Genomic DNA, 18,021 nt, shown 5'->3' with positions numbered 1-18,021 from the left:
TCTCTGGAGATTTGGCCCTGTATTTTCACTTTACAGTTGGTTTCACTGAGGGTCATCATAATAAGTTTAACGAACTTCTTAGCTATTCCTGCCTCTTCCATCACATTCCACAATGTCACTTTTGTGATGCTATCATAGGCTTGCTTAAAATCGATATAAAGCTGGTGTATGTCTTTTTGATGTTCGTAACATTTTTCAAGTAGTATGCATAATGTGAATATTTGGTCAGTTGTTGACCTATTTCTTCTAAAGCCACTCTGATAGTCTCCAATTCTCTCTCCCACATAGGGAGTAAGCCTCCTAGTTAGGATCTTGGAGAACACTTTATGTTTAGTATTTAGCAGGGATATTCCTCGACAATTCTGGCAGTTTAATTTATCTCTTTTTTATGTATGGGGCACATAATAGCCATTTTCCACTCCATTGGCATGCTCTCCTCCTGCCAGGTGCTCAGTTTTACTTTATGTATTGCTTTCTACAAAGCTTCCCCATCACATTTGAGTAGTTCTGCCTGGATCTCATCTTCTCCAGGTGCCCTATTATTTTTTAAGGTCTTAGTGGCTTGTATCACTTCCCCCAGTGTGGGTTCTGGTGCTATGACCTCTGGTTCATAATAAGTTATTTCCAGCAGTTCTTCTTGTTCCAATCCTTCTACTTCTGGGTTCAGTAACTCTTGGATGTACTCTCCCCTATCAAATCCCCTTCTTTATGTATTTATTCTGGCTTGAAACCCAGAATTTCCTTGTTTAATCTTTTGGTACATTTCGCGTACTTGCTTCTCTTTTCCTAGCTGATCAATTTCTTCCAATTTTTTTTCTTTTCTAGTGCTCTTTTCTTCTTCCTGCAAACCCTCTTAGCTACATGGCACTTCTCATTATAATCATTCAGATTTGCTCTAGTTCTTCTCTGAAATAATTTCATTAGTCTTATGTTATGATCCTCAATTCTTCTCATACAGTCTTCATGAAATCAATCTGCCTTCCTTTGAGCCTATACATGTCCCAAAACCTCCCCAACTGCCTCGAGGATTGCAGTCTTACATTGTTTCCACATTATTTCTATATGTTCATTTGATGTGTCAGTATTATTCTTAATCCCCTCTTCTATTTTCGCCTGATATGCTCTCCGTATTTCTTCTGAGTTTAGTTTCTTAATGTCAAAACTTTTCTGTTTGTGTACTTTTTGTTTCCTCAATAGCGAGATCCTTGCCTGAACTTAATTCTCACTAGATAATGGTCTGAACTGCAGTCAGCTCCACATTGGCTCCTAGCATCCATTACGTCTGATCTGTGCCTCCTGTCAATCAATATATGGTCTATCTGATTTCTAGTTTGTCCACCTGGTGACATTCATGTTTCTTTGTGTATATTTTTGTGAGGAAACCATGTACTGCTGACAGTCATGTTTTTACTTATAGCAAAATCTACAACCCTAATTCCATTGTCATTTGATATTTCATGGAAGCTATGTCTTCCTATAGTTGGCTGACAAGCCTCTTCTTTCCTTATTTTTGCATTCAAGTCTCCTATTACGATCTTAACATCAAGCTTAGGAGCCTGATATTACAACTGCTCTACTTTGCTATAAAACTCATCCTTCTGTGCGACTTGGAGAGAATGTTGTGAAAACCCTGGTGACTGAACTTGAAAAGTCTGGACATAATACCACCAGTGATAATTTTTTTACATCTCTCAGGTTAGTTCATTTTTTTTTTTTTCAAAAAATGTCACACTATTTGGTACAATCTGGAGAAAAAAAGGTGAACTGTATGCCAATTTTGTTACACCTAAAGGATGTTAGGTACACCCTACATTATTTGGTTTTCAACCAGCTGTGATGACAGCCTCTTACGTTTCTAAGAAACACGAAAGTTGTTACTGTGCTTAGCTCTCTTCATGACCAACCAATGGCATCATCACAAGTAAAGATGCCTGAAGTTATAATGACATACAATGCCACAAACGGCGGCATTGACACGATGGGCTAGAAGACACGACACTACAGGGTGAAGAGAAAGACAAGTAGCTGGCCATTGATAGTTTTCTTCAACATGATAGATGTAAATGTAATGAATGCATACATAATTTGGGTGATGCTAGGTACTTAAAAGACAGACAGAGAGAGAGAGAGAGAGAGAGAGAGAGAGAGAGAGAGAGAGAGAGAGATATGTCGGACTTTCATCATCAATATGGGAAAGCAACTAGAAGGGGTAAAGAAGTCAATGAATTCATTTGTAACACCAGATGTAGGAAAATCAGTGAAACCACCAACTAAGAAAAGGACAAGATATGCATACTGTGTAGAGAAGAAAGAAAAAGTCAAATTACATGTCATAAGTGCATGAAACCTGTATGCTTGGAACTTTCTGCTATTGTCAGTAGACACTGCACAAGTTAGTAATAACACTAAAAGTCACCAGTAAAAGTACAACAATTGTGCTTTTCTCCAATGTAAACTGTAAATAAATAATTATTTTAGAAGTGTTTATACCTCAGAAGTCATTCAAATCATAATTAGTCAAAATAGTATCAATTTAAAGAACACGGGCCAGGGAGACCCAACTGGTATGCAATTCTATACAGATTTTCTGGTAAGCAGAAGGTTAAATGCTTGTGTTCTTTGCTCTGCATCTGGCGAGCTACTTTTTTCCTTTTATTTTCCTTGCAGGTGTCCACAGCATCTCGTTTTCTCCCTTTTTTTATTTACTAGTTGCCTGTATTGTTGAAGCTGAGGAAAATGAGGGTGACAACAAGAATGGTCATTCTCAACTTACAGGGTCTCCTCCTGCGACCTTATTGACACTTGTCTGCCTCCTCAAACTGAATAGGCTCTTCTTCCTGTTGTGGTGGACTGGGCAAACATTTGGAAGGCATCCCTACTGCTTTAATGCAGGCCACCATAAACTGCATTGCTTCTGTTAAATAATAAGCTTTTTTACCTCCACAGCCATTTTTAGGTGGCTTCAGGTTTCACACAAAAATGGCTCGCAAATTCTTATAACTATCTTTGCAAGTGGCCACTAAAACAAAAAAAACCAACCACAATTTATAAACTCTATACTAGATATCAAGTAACCAACTTAAAATTCAATGCTGGTTTCTAAAAGCAACTTCCCTTATTTATGGTACACATACTTGGGAACTGGTTCAACATTTTCATCAACTGCTCTTTATTTCACAAGAGGGGAGGCAACATTTGGTGGAATTGTGGTGGTGATGATGATGGTTGGTTTGTGAGGCACTCAATTGCACGGTCATCAGCATGCATACAAAGTCCCAATTTTTACACAATCTCATCTAGCCACTATCACAAATGATGATGATGATGATGATGATGATGACTGCATAGATACACTACACAGCAAACGTGACAAAATTGAGAAATTTGCGAACAGTGGTTCTAGTAATTCCAACTATAAATCATATGAATCCATAGTACTGACAGCTTGTTCTGATGTTGATGGTATATTCATTACAATAGAAACCTGTTTTGCTGGAATGGCAATGGAGGCATATGCAACAAATCTGCTATAAAATATTGGTCGCAAAATCATGTGCTTGATATCCCTCCAACATCAACATTGAAAAATGATGGCACTGGTAAACCCCTTTCCATATTACTCTGTAGGCAATGAAGCATTTCCACTGTCAGGATATATAATGATGCCATACCCTCAATGCATTTTAGATAATGTGAAAAGAATATTTAGTTACAGTTATGCTGTGGACAAAAAAAGCACTGAATGTGCTTTTGGCATGGCATGTAAAACGTTTGCTGTTCTAAATGGTCCTAGTCGCATCCAACATCCTGACAATGTGGCTTTCGTCATCAGAGCTGCATAACTTCACAGTTATGTAAAGAAATGAGAAGGGCTTGATTACAGGCCAGCCTCTTCTGAAGATTGTACACGCAGTAATGACAACAACACAAAACGTAATATTTTCTGCAAAGGGTCTCAGGAATTATTTGGCAAACTATTTTCTTATGCAATGAGCAGTCCTGTCCTTGCAATGGAAATATGCTATTGCTCAATATAAGCTGGAAAACAATGCTTGAAACTGTATTTGGGCTACATTCAAATAAAACATTTCATACCTGGCATATTACCTTCTTTGGCCACTTCACTCCACACCCTTTCAGTCTCGGCCTTTCTAGAGTATCTCAGAAGTTTATAACTGCATGGATAGGAAGTTTTTGCACTTAATTCACAAACTTTATGTTAGACATCTGATTGTTCACTTTTGGTAGTGAACAGAGCACTTTTTTGACTGGGCCAGATGCAGAAGCTGAGTAATTTCAGTCATTTCCAAATCGATATGTCGAGTAGCTTGTAGCAGATTACTAAAAGGTTACAGACTGGTTAGCAACCAGTAGCACTTTGAGCAACATCCCATTCAGTTACATGGGTTGTAGCCTGTAGCATATTCATTACTGATTTCAGTTTCTTTTGAGTAGCTCTGCATGCAGAGTGCCTTAGGACCAATTTTAGGGGTCCGCACGGATGAAACTGTCAAAGTCCCTTTTGAAAGGTATGCCAAACAATTTCATCCTCTGGCTCCTCAGCAAAGAACCTCCCAGGGAAATCCTGGGTTGGCGAGGAAATGTGATGTGATATAGGTACCAGTCTTTGGATGGTTGGTTGGTCAATTTGGGGGAGGGGATCAAACAGTGAGGTCATCGGTCCCATGCTCTAGGATGACAGAAATCAAGAAAGGAACAACACAAACACCACAGTCAAGTCAAGGGGGAAGATATAAAATGCAAACAGGAGGGAGGCAAATGGAAACGTGGAAAGCAGCGACGGCCCAGCAACACTACGCGTGGTGGCCACCAGCACTGCCACCAACCCATCCTGACACCCACACCGTACCATTATCACAATACAACAGGGACAACATCAGGGGAAGAAGACACAGGAAAAGAGAAAACAAAATAGCACAATACGTCAAACAAAATGTAGGTAAAAGGTGCGGAGAACCTGGCCGGTGGGGAGATAAGGCCAAGGTCTGCAAAACCAACGCCTACGCTAGTTGTTGAACTCAACTGCCAGAGGAAAATTCAAAGACTTATACGTGAGAGTACTTTTGCGAAGAAAATCAAGGACAGAAATAACCATGCGAGGGTCAGCCACTAACACTCGAGACAAGGAAGATGGGAGGCATACTCAGTGACTCAGTGCAGAGAGCCAAAAGGTGGGAGCAGTGAAGCAAAATATGGATCACGTGGGCAGAGCCCCACAACTACAAAGGGGGAGGGTGTGGGGCCTCACTGCATAGTAAAGAACTATGGGTCAACCTAAAATGGCCAATACAAACATGGCGGAAGGTGGTAGATTCCCTCCAGGAGAGGCAGAAGGAAGAATGCCACATGGCGGGAGTCTCCTTAGTGGAGCAATGTTTATTAGACAGGAGGGAGGGGGGGGGGGGGGGTTGCCTCCCAAGAGTCAGCCCACAAGTGAGCCCCAAATCTACACACACACATGGGTCACAGAGAATGGGTAAGGAGGCGGGGGAGGGGGGGGGGGTCACCTCCCTCAGCCAGATGATCAGTAAGTTCATTACCCAGGCTGGGATACCTAAATGGCCAGGAACTCAAAGGAAATCAGCCGAACAAGCAGCATCACCAAGCTCAGCGAGAAGGTTGTGCTTGCAGAGACCAAGGGGCGGCAAGACAAACACCGAGCGACAGCCTCAAGGCCACTCATTGAGTCTGTACATAACAAAACTCAGGTGAGGGAGAACTGTTTAATAAAACAAGGGACCCAACAGATGGCCACCAATTCTGCAATAAACACCCCACATGTAGTATGTAAGAGATGGTGTTCCATGCCAACAGAAGACGTGAAGGCATATTTCAAATGAATAGTAGGTTTAGAGCGATCATAACTACCAGTGAAACACTATTGGAGCGATGGTGGCTTTTGGTCCCTGGAAGAGATCCATCTGAATCCATGACTTAGAAACAAACCAAAGCAGAGGAGGAGGGGGGGGGGGGAGGAGGGGAGGTGGTCGAGAGAGAACGTGGGGAAGAGGGGAGCTGGAGGACACGGCAGAGAGAAGCAAACAGAGTCCGAGGACGGGCAGCTGGCGATTAATGGCTGGAAGCCACGAAAAGAATATAATAAGAAGGGTGAGAAGAGGAAAAGCGGATAACGATTACATAGGAAACCTGGAACTGGGACCGCCAAATGGAAAGGGGAGGACTCCCAGTGTCAACCAGAAGACAATTGGAAGGGCTAGTGTGACAGGCATCAGTGGCTAAACAGTTAACACAATGGTGTACCTGGTCCAAAAGGAGCAGCATGGAAAGGGCAGTTTATCTGTAAACCTGACGACCATAGTCCAGACAGGATAGAACAAATGCCCGGTAGAGGTGCAAAAGGGTCAAATGATACATGCCTCTAGAGGTGTGGGCAAGGAAGTGAAGAACATTGAGTTTATGGAAACAGGCAACCTTCAGAGGATGGATATGAGGCAACCAAGTGAGCTTGTTGTAAAAAAGAAGACCCAAGAAATGAGCTGGAGGACCACAGTAAGGTGTTGGACATCGAGGTAGAGCTCTGGATCAGGATGGAACATAGTATGGCAACAGAAATGCACCACCCTTGGCTTAACCCTAGCATTACCAACGTATTTTTTGTTACATGTAATACCAATGGGGGGGCCTCAAAGGCCCATAAAGAATACCACAATTTATTTTATCATAAATCAAGTTTATTTACTTCTGATACCTCCAATAACAATTCAAAATGCTTAGACATTGTTTTTGTATACTGGATAATAAAAGATGTTATTATAATAGGAATAAAATGAACAAATCACGAGATTCAGTTTATATACTTTTTGGAGTAATGTTTCAAAATAGTGTTTTCTTATACAAACGACTTTTTTAATTCGATACACTACATGAAGCAAACAAAATTTACTGTCTCATTCTGCAATGCATTTTTCACACAACACTGTCTTCCTGCAGTGTTTCCCACAGACGTGTTTGTGGCACTGAGAGCATGTAACAGTTGACTTTTCCAGCTTGTTGTACTTGATCTTTTTAGATGCAGCTTCTTGGCAGCATAGGTGGCACCATCCACGTGTTCCTGGTTCTGCTGTTGAGGATGATGGTTCTACAGAGCAGCTGAGCTAACGTTGTGTGATGCTTTCCATTGCCATTATTACTGGCTTCTGAAGTCCATACAAATTTTGTGTCCGTTTATCTACTTGAGATCTTATTAGTTCGAGACCTAAGTTAATGACAAAAATCCTTCTGCAGTTTAGCAAATTCTTTTTCCAATTCGGAAAGTTGAGGAGGAAGAGTGAATATGCATTTATTGCTGCTATGTCAATGAGTGTGTAGAAGAGGGACAAAGGCCATCTTCTTGATCCTCTCTTTGCGCTGTAGTGTCTTGCCATCTGGTCTATGGTGTCCACGCCTCCCTTTGTAGAATTATAAAAAAAGATTTATGTTAGTCTTTTTTTTCATTCAACTCCCCTTCTGAGTGATAAGTTGAAAGCATCAACAGCAGTCGCTTTGGCTTCTCGCGGACTAGCGTTGATGCAAGAGTAACTGGTGGCCTCTGTGTCTGAGGGTCAGTATAAGCAAAGATGGAAGAGTGTAAACTGCAGCCAGTTGTAGTCTTCAGCTCTTCAGGTATGTGTCGTCTGTTAGACTGTAGGGTGCCAACAAGTGTGAGGTGAAAATCATTCCATAGAGTCTCAGCAAGCTCCACTGAAGTATAGTACCGATCTGTGGTAACATTATGGCCTGATTTTTCAATAGGTTTTATTAGGCTCTTTACAATTTCCATCAGTCCATTTGAATGCTGTGTATTTCCTGACTTGCCTGTATAGATGTCCATGCTGATCACATATCTAGTCTCAGAATCCATCGGTCCATTTGAATGCTGTGTATTTCCTGACTTGCCTGTATAGATGTCCATGCTGATCACATATCTAGTCTCAGAATCAGACAGCATTCGAATTAGAATGCCGTATTTTCCAGGTTTTTCTTTTAGAAACACCTTGAATGGACAGCGACCACCGAACAAAAACAACATCTCATCCACTGTTGTATGTAGACCAGGAATGAAATACAATGGAAGTGAAGAATTGAAGCTTTCAAAAATTTCCATCATTGGAGCAAACTCATTGATCCATAGTACACTTGTCGGCCCTGAAGCAAAGACCATAAATCTTGGACAGGTATCTTATTGTCATGATTTGAACCCATGATTAGCAAGAGTCCTATATAACAAAATAACTCATCTTCATCTGTGTGCTGAATACCTAGTCGAGAAGCCTCTTCATTTGAGTGTAGTTTTATTAGATTCATAATTTGAGGTGTAAAAAAGAGCTCTATAGCCTCTTTCGGAGACACAATTCTTTCTTGTTGTCCTAGCCCCATTCTTTCTCGCACTATATTTTGTACAGAACGCCAATATTGTCGAGATGGCTTCGTAATATACTCTCGTCCACTTTTTGCAATGAATTTATCACATTCCGTATCATTATCATCTGGTGGATTGGCTTCAACCTCATCTTCATTCTCAGACGATGAATCAGTTCTAATTTCTTCCACATCATCATCCACTTCACTTTCCTCTAAATCTGATTCGTTCAAAACTTCTTCTAGCACTCTTTCAATGGAACTATCACGTAAAGGTTGTCTACTCATGTTGCTGGTTCAACAGCAGCAGAAACACTGAAAATAACAATGATCCGCTTCATAATAATATGTCTGAAGGCAACAATGCCAAAATTCATTTCATGGTAAGAATTTGAAACGAAAGACTCAACCTCGTAAATCTTTCCTTGCTATTACCAACGGGTGGGCTTCTAAGGCCCACAGAGAATTAAATCAAGTAAATGAATTTTAATTACATTTTTATTCCGAAATTCTGTAATGACTCAATAGTACATTCAATAACGAACAATTACCTTTGCTTTCAAGTTCATATATCAAAGGGTGTGGATACAACATAGAAAAACTGAGTCAGTGGGCCTACGAGCCCCCCCCCCCCCCCCCCCCCCCCGTTGGTAATGCTAGGGTTAAAGGAAGAGAGCTGAACACTGTGTGAGACTGTCCATGTGGAAGTGTGACAGATGTCACCCTGGAGCTGTCGTTCCGCAGAGGCCATCGAACGGGAGCTACACCAAATACACAAATCATCAACATGGGTGACCAATGGTTCAGCAGAGATCAGAGGTCCATTAATAGCGATTAGAAAAAGAAGACACTTAATGTGGAGCCCTGTGGAATGCCATTCTCCTAGGTCCGAAGAGAGCTTAGAACACTGACTCTGAATGACCCATGGGACAGGAACTGGCAAATAAAAATCAGGAGGGGGCTCCGAAGACTCCACTCATGGAGTGGATGGCACCAAGCTGTGTCGTAGGCCTTACAAAGTTCGAAGAAAACTTCGACAAGATGGCAACACTGAGGAAAGGCCTGCCGAACTGCAGTTTCCAACTGAAGCAGACGATTAATCGGAGACTGTCCTTCCCGAAAGCCACACTGGTAAGGAGATAAAAGGTCCCAAGATTCAAGGATCCAATTGAGCCGATGAGTCACGATCCATTCTAATAACTTGCAGGGGAAATTTGTCAGGCTGATGAGCTGGTAACTATCAAGGGACAACAGAACTTTGCCAGTCTAAAGGGCAGGAACCACAATACTGTCTGTCCACTGAGAAAGAAAATGTCTGGGAGCCAAATACAGTTAAATACCTGGAGGGGATATTGTCATTGTGGAGTATTGAGGTGTTGAAGCAATTTCTTATGGATGATGTCAAGCCAGGAGTTGAATTATGAAAGAAAGAGAGGGACAGAAGGAGGTCTCATTCAGTAAAAGTATTGTAGGATTCCACTTGACAAGAGGTAAAACATCAGTGGGCAACTTCAACTCTCTTGTTTCCGGAGAAGAAAGGCGCTGGACAAGAGGCTGACATCGATGCCATGGCAAAATGGGTCACGAGGTGTTCCACGAGAACTGATGGATCTGTACAAAAGTCACTCGGAAGCGCAAGGCCTGGAATAGGAGACTGCCGCTAACAACCTTGGAGGGTGACAGAAGAACCTAGTGAGGAGACAAAGCACTGCTAACACACCCATTTGCTCTGTCTGATTAAATAATGGGCTTTGGCGAAAAGACGTTTAAAGGTAATAAGACCGGTGGAGGACGGGTGTCACTGAAGATGTTGCAAGGTGCAACAATGACCACAGACAGTAGTGGCAATACCTGCATTCCACCACAGAACTGGCTGACGGTGAACCAGGCCTGTCAAGTGGGGACCAGCAATGCCGGCAGCACAGATCATCTTAGCAGACAGATTACGGACAACTTCATCAATGCAACCTGATAAAAACAATGGAAACACGACATGGGAGGTATATAGAGGCCATTCAGGACAATAGAAAGCCCAGTGGGGAAACCCGGCCATTGGGTGGTGGGAAGGGAATGAGAGAGTCAATGGGAAGTGGTCACTACCACAGAGATCATGTGGCGACCAGTGTAAGGAACAAAGAAGCGGAGGATAAGAGAGTGGAAGATCAATGGCAGAGAAAGTGCCATATGCAGCACTAAAAGAACTGTCATTAGGAAGGCCCAGGTCATGGTCCGTAAGAAAATGGTGAATGAGGAGCCCCCGACTAGATGAAGGACTACTCCCCCACAAAGGGTGCGGGCATTAAAATTCCCGATGAGGAGGAATGGAGAGTGGAGTTGCTGAACGAGTGCATTTACAGCAGCAGATGTAGGTGGCCTGCCAGTAGGGAAAAACAGATTGCAAACCATGATGGCAGAGTCTAGCCGTATGAGAATGGCAACTGCTTCCAATTTGGTACGATGTGGGAGCATACTATTACTAACAATATCCTTATGGACCAAAGTGCAGACACCACTGGAAGCCCTCAAATGGCTGACCCGTTTCTGACAGAAAACAAGGAACCCATGAAAGATCAGTGAGTGTGCATCAGTAAAATGAGATTCCTGGAGAACGACACAAGCTGCCAAGTAAAAGGCAATAAGGGATTGCAACTCTGGGAGGTGACGGCAGAATCCATTACTGTTCGTCTGAATTATCACAGACTGGGTATCCAAATGGGAGGCAAATTTGCTGGAGCCAATCACACTGCCAGGTCACCATACAGCAGCAATGACGAAGGGGCAGTATCCATAAATAAGTCACGAGGGGGGAGATGGCAACTAGAGGGCACTAAGGGGGTAGTGGGGCCTTGTCCTGGAACTTATGTTTTTTTTTCTCCTCCTCCTCCTCCTCCTCCTCCTCCTCCTCTTTCATAGATGGAGGAGGGCAGGGCACCAAGGGAGAGCAGGCTTCTGCTAGATCCAGAACCGAAAGAGAGTTGGTGCACAAACTGTGTGTCACATGGCTGAGTTACGGTAGCAAACCTCTGGCCTGAGAGTCACCAGGGGGAAGGAAGGGAGTCCCATCACTGGTGGGCACTGAAGAAGGGGGCACTTCTTCAGGCAGGAAGGGGCAGCACACCTGGTGGGGTGGGCACGTGAACCGCAGGGGAAGGAGAGGGGGGCGGGACAGGGGTAAGGAAGAGGGAGGAGGGGAAAAGCACATAACAGAGGCAAAAGTAGAAGTCATCAGTGTAAGGTGGATGCAGTCATATTTTTGATGAGCCTCAGTGTAAGATAGACAATCCAAGAACTTACTGTATCTCCTTTTCTTTCTTGTCACACACACACACACACACACACACACACACACACACACACACACACACACACACACACACACACACACGGGTGGCCAAACGCAGGGTTTGCCTCACAGAATGGGTTTGAGTCACCACATAAAAGGTTCGCCACATATAAGGAAGATATGTGCCCAAAATGCAAACAACGAAAGCACCTCACAGGTAGCAGGACATACAGCTTCACGTCACATCCATAACACAAGGCTGACTTTCTCTGGGAGAGAACCTCCCTCGAAAGCCAAAATGAAGACACCGGTATCGGTGTGGTTGTCCCTACGACCTTCCTCCAAACATCAGACAAAGTGAATGCCCTGTCATTCCAGAACGCCCAGAGTTCCTCATCAGTTTGAAGGATGAGGTCCTGACGAAAATTGTCTCCCTGGACCAGGCATCACCAAGATGATCACAAGCACAAAGAGCTGCACATTCTGCGGAAGAAGCAGTTTTGATCAATAGGGAACCCGAACAGACAGACTCCACTTTGCCAAACTCGTCTTCGATATTTTCCACCAAAAAAATAGTGACTTTGTCGCTGTGAATGTGTCCGCATCTGTCCTAGTACAGACCAGGTAGCATGAAAGTATTTCACCCCAAGCTGGCAAGCCTATCCCCAATCTGAGGCAGTAGAAAGGGAAGGGAAGGCTGCAGAGTCACAAGAAGCAGCATTCAATGATCTGTTGCCACTCAAAGAACAGGCCTTAAAAGAACAGACAGATTTTTGGACCTTGGTATGTTTCATATGCAAAGCATCCTCCCCGATACCATCCACTCTGATAAGGGGCTTACCCCATGGGTGCCACCCAACTACAAAAAGGGCCAGTCCGCACAGCAGCTTTTTTTTTTCTTTCTAAAGGACAACACTACAAAAGACATATTAACAGGCATAGGATTAAAAAAGCATAATCAAATGTCCTTCCACAAGTTATTCAAGTGGATAAAACTAAGAACGCGAGCAGCTGCTCCTGGGTCATCCGCTAAAATGGCATCTAGAGTACATGGCAGGCCAAGATCAATGCGCAATGTATTAAAATTTGGACAGGGCGTTAAAATGTGGCGTACCGTCAGCAATTGCCCACACGGGCAGAACGGCACCGGCGTAGCCGTCAGCAGATGGCGATGGCTGAACCGGCAGTGTCCAATTCGTAACCGGGCCAAAACGACCTCCTCCCACTGAGAAGGGCGTGAAGAGGTCGTCCGAGCCGTGGGAAGAGGTTTCAAGGCCCAAAGCTTGTTGTCCGTAAGTGTAGCCCAATCGGCATGCCATAGCGATAAAATGCACTGACAAATGACCCTGCTACAGTCAGATGAAGGGACACAACAAGAAGCTGTCCGAGGCTGGAGGACCGCAGACTGGCCGCGGCATCTGCAGCTTCATTCCCAGGGATACCGACATGGCCAGGAACCCACATAAAGGTAACCGGAGAACTGTCGTCCGCCAGCTGCTGAAGAGAGTGTTGTATCTGGTGCACGAAAGGGTGAACCAGATACAGATCACTGAGGCTCTGGATGGCGCTCAGGGAATCAAAGCAGATGATATAAGCAGAATGTCGGTGGCGGCAGATGTAAAGAACAGCCTGGTAGAGGGCAAATAGCTCAGCTGTGAAAACTGAACAATGGCCATGGAACCATTATTTGAAACTGTGTGCCCCAACAATAAAAGAACACCCAACACCGTCATTGGTCTTAGAGCCATCTGTATACATGAAGATCATATTAATGAACTTCGAACGAAGTTCGAGAAACAGGGAGTGGTATACCGAAGCTGGGGTAACCTCCTTTGGGAGCGAGCTGAGGTCAAGGTGAATGCGAACCTGTATCTGGAACCAAGGTGGCGTTTGGCTCTTGCCCACTCGAAAGGTTGCAGGGAGCGAAAAATCAAGGTGCTGAAGGAGGCGACGAAAGCAAACTCCAGGGAGTAGCAGGGCAGACACATACAACCTGTGTTGGTGGTCAAGAGAGTCGTCAGAAAAGGAACAATAAGACGGGTGGTTGGGCACTGACAATAGCCAACAGGCATACCGACAAAGCAGTATATCACGCCGGTAGGTTAGTGGAAATTCATCAGCTTCAGCATGAAGACTCTTTACGGAACTAGTATAGAAAGCTCTGATCGCAAGACTTAAACCCCAATGTTGGATAGAGTTGAGGCGGCGTAAGATGGACGGCCGTGCAGAGCGGTATACAAAGCTCCCATAATCCAGCTTTGAGCGGACGATCGACCAATATAGCCAAAGTAGGGCGGTTCAATCCGCTCTCCACGACATAGAGAACATGGAGGACATTTAGAGAACGAGTACAACGGGCAGCCAAATATGACACATATGGAGGCCAGCTAAGTTTCCTGTCAAATGTAAGACCTAAAAATTTTGTCGTCTCCATGAATGGGAGAGCAACGGGACCGAGTTGTAAGGACGGTGGAGAAACTCTTTGTAGCGCCAAAAGTTAATACAGGCAGTCTTCTTGGCAGAAAAACGGAAGCCATTGGTGACACTCCAGGAGTAAAGACGGTCAAGACAATGCTGAAGACAGCACTCCAGGAAACATGTACGCTGTGCACTGCAATATATGGTAAAATTGTCCATGAAAAGGGAGCCTGGTACATCAGCTGGGAGGCAATCCATTATTGGATTGATAGCTATGGCGAAGAGAGTGATGCTGGAACTGAGCCGTGTGGCACCCCCTTCGCCTGGCGAAAGCCGTCGGACAGGACAGAACCCACACCTACCCTGAACTGTTGATCCATTAAAAAGGCACGAATAAAATAAGGGAGGCGACCGCGAAGGCCCCATGTATGCATGGTGCGGAGAATGCCCATCCTCCAACAGGTGTCTCAAGCCTTCTCCAAATCAAAGAACACAGCCACAGACGGGCACTTCCGCAAGAAGTTATTCATAATGAAGGTCGACAAGGTAACCAGATGGTCAACAGCAGAGCGGCGCCAACGAAATCCACATTGTACATTGGTAAGTAGGCGTCGAGATTCGAGCAGCCAAACCAAACGAGAGTTAACCATTTGTTCCATCACCTTACAGACACAGCTGATAAGGGAGATGGGTCGATAACTGGAAGGCAAGTGCTTGGCCTTTCCCGGCTTAGGAATCGGGACAACAATAGATTCGCGCCAGCATGTGGGAACATGACCCTCAATCCAGATGCGATAATAAGTACGAAGAAGAAAACCTTTACCTACAGGAGAAAGGTTCTTCAGCATCTGAATATGAATAGAATCAGGCCCTGGAGCAGAGGACCGTGACCGGGCAAGTGCATTTACGAGTTCCCGCATAGTGAACGGGGCATTATAACTTTCACGATTCGAGGAGCGGAAGTTAGGTGGTCTTGCCTACTCTGCCTGTTTTCGGGGGAGGAAGGCAGGGTGGTAATGAGCGGAGCTCGAAACCTCTGCAAAAAGCGGCCGAAGGCATTGGAGACATCCTCAGGGGCCACAAGGACGTCATTTGCGACCGTCAAGCCAGAAACTGGTGAGTGGACCGTAGTGCCAGATTGCCAGCGCAGGCTACCCCAGACAACAGGAGGAGGAGTAAAACTGTTGAAGGTGCTTATGAAAGCAGCCCAGCTGGCTTTCTTGCTTTCTTTAATAACACGACGACACTGCGCACGTAATTGTTTATAATTGATACAATTCGCCATCGTAGGGTGGCGTTTAAAGGTGCGTAAAGCACATCGACGAGCACATAAGGCGTCTCTACATGGCAAACACAATGTATTGTGATGAGACAGTCGCAATACCTGAAACCCATGGTCTGTGGCGTCTGGCCTGTCGTGGAACACCGCAGTCCTGGGTCCACGGATAAAACCTGGGACAGTGATAAACATTATACCACATTCGCGGTACCTGCTCTTTGGGTGGCTTATTCCGTACTGTCAGGTCCAACCTTGAACATATGGTGTGACCCATGGAGGAAGAGCAGTCATGACAATGCCAATGACAGCACGAGGCCAAGAGGAAACTCGTTATGTACTCGCTCAATTGGAATCTGTTAAACAAAACTGACCACTTTTTGGACTTAGTCCTTCTTAATGTAATTGTGATGCTCCATATGTTGAAATGACATTACAATTCACGGTCACTGTAAGAAATTCTAGAGTAAATGATATGCTGTTTATGAGAAGCCTTGTATTTATTTCAAGAATTGGAGGTTGGATTTGTACCCTTCAACTACCAGCATTAACTGCAGCACTTCGAGGTATGGAGTTCGATCAGCAGAGGTTAGGAAGTGTGGTGAAATAATAAAGCGAGCAGGACTGAATCGTAAGATGTCAGAATTCCCAATCAGACTGTACTTTGCCATCTGATATCACGGTAAAGAACTAGCAGAATATTCCGTCTTCACCCGAAATATCGCTGACATTTGAGGATGGGGAGTGATGTGGACAGTAAATTACCTGTTATATTTTCTAAGCATTGTAGACACTTTGGTTATTTGTATCATTTCAGAATTTCAAATGAATGACTGATGTGGAAGGTATTGAAGTTCACGATTACATGATGTAATTAATTATGTTGTGTCAAAAAAAATGTATATTTGCTGCAAAATATGGATAAAATTAAAGCGTATATTTGCACAAGTCCTTCCACTTAAAATTTCTTTACCCTTATGTGATAGTTCAAATAACTCACTGTTGTTATTTGCATGATTAAAATTGAAAGAAGGAAGATCAGGGTTTAATGTGCTATCAACGATAAACTCATTACACACAACGTCCAAACTTGGACAGGAGAATGATGGGCAAGGAAATCAGCCATCTCCTTTAAAAAAAAAAAACTATTCCAGCAATTGCCTTATCAATTTACAGAAACAATGGAAAACCCTAATCACAATGGATCAAGAACACTAGATGTCAGCACTTTAGCACCCTAGCGAGATTTAGTACATTTTATGGTCTTCCCACAGCAAATGAAAAAACGGGATGCCATTACCACTCCAAAGACTAATTCATCTGTGCATAAATACTGCAACCTACATCCACTTGAATCTACTTACATGGTCAAGCTTTCCTCTGTCTCTCTAGTTTTTACCTCCACATTTACCCCCAAAACAAAAATTCCTCACTGCCTCAAGATGTGCTGCCCTATCAATCAATCCTTTCTTTTAATCAAGTTGTACCATAACTTTTTGTTCCTCAATTCAACTAAGTTTGACCATATTAGTTATTCAATTTACCAATCTTAATCTTCAGTGTTCATCTCTAATGCCACATTTCAAAAGCTTCTATTCTGCCACCAACTATGTACACATTTTCTAACTGTGCCTGATAAATGATGGAAAATTATGCTACTTACCTTTCAGGAGACAGAAGAGAATGAAATGTATTTAGTACTTCAATACAACTGCTTATACAGCGGTCAGGAACTATTACTGCTGCATGCGATGGGACACCACACACTGGGCAAGCATTTCGGCTCCAATTGATGCAGTTCTCACAAAAGAAGTGACTGCATTCATATTCGTGTGGTGATTTTGATACTTGTTTACTGCAAACAATAACAGGATTTGATAATATTTCTGAGATAACAAAAATTCTAAAACAGTAACTTAATAAAAAAAATAATTTAAAAAGTTTATATATAATTGGAATATGCAACTTCGGTAATTATGTTTTGAAATATTCAAACACGGCGAACATTACACGATATACTTCAAACGTAGTTACAACAAATTAAACAGTGTCTTGAGAAAAATATTAGTGTGGCAGATGCAACAACGCATGCACAGAAATTAAGCTATGTCCTTGCAACAATGGGAGAGAACCAAGATAACTGCACAGGTCCATACAACATGGCTGGACAGCAATGTTGGTGTGTTTAACCTTTCAGTGTATAATTACTCACTTCAAAAACATGTATTATTATTATTATTATTATTATTATTACGAATATAATAGGGAGAAACATTCCATGTGGAAAAAATATATCTAAAAACAAAAATGATGTTACTTACCAAACGAAAGCACTGGCAGGTTGATAGATACACAAACAAACACAAACATACACACAAAATTCAAGCTTTTGCAACCAACGGTTGCTTCATCAGGAAAGAGGGAAAGACGAAAGGATGTGGGTTTTAAGAGAGAGGGTAAGGAGTCATTCCAAGCCGGGAGCGGAAGGACTTACCTTAGGGGGAAAAAAGGACAGATATACACTTGCACACACACAAACACATATCCATCCGCACATACACAATCACAAGCAGACCAGGTCTGTGATCGTGTAAAAGTATTGAGTGCTTCTAGGTCTGTGTTACTCCATTTCACTACTCCAAATAAGTAGATCAATATTGGTATA

General features: G+C 43.3%; 1 protein-coding gene across 2 annotated transcripts in view; it reads right to left on the bottom strand.

Annotated features, from left to right (window-relative positions):
• The window catches only part of LOC126365943 (BRCA1-associated RING domain protein 1-like), a 169,977-nt gene that overhangs the window by 139,449 nt on the left and 12,507 nt on the right, over positions 1-18,021 (bottom strand). For both annotated transcript variants that reach the window (XM_050008719.1, XM_050008720.1), the window contains exon 2: positions 17,020-17,211. In XM_050008719.1, coding sequence (XP_049864676.1) covers positions 17,020-17,211 — 192 coding nt within the window. The remainder of the gene's footprint in view (positions 1-17,019; positions 17,212-18,021) is intronic.

Source organism: Schistocerca gregaria, chromosome 4 (genome assembly GCF_023897955.1).
Source record: "Schistocerca gregaria isolate iqSchGreg1 chromosome 4, iqSchGreg1.2, whole genome shotgun sequence".
NCBI lineage: Eukaryota > Metazoa > Arthropoda > Insecta > Orthoptera > Acrididae > Schistocerca > Schistocerca gregaria.
This window is presented reverse-complemented; position numbering and strand designations above follow the sequence as displayed.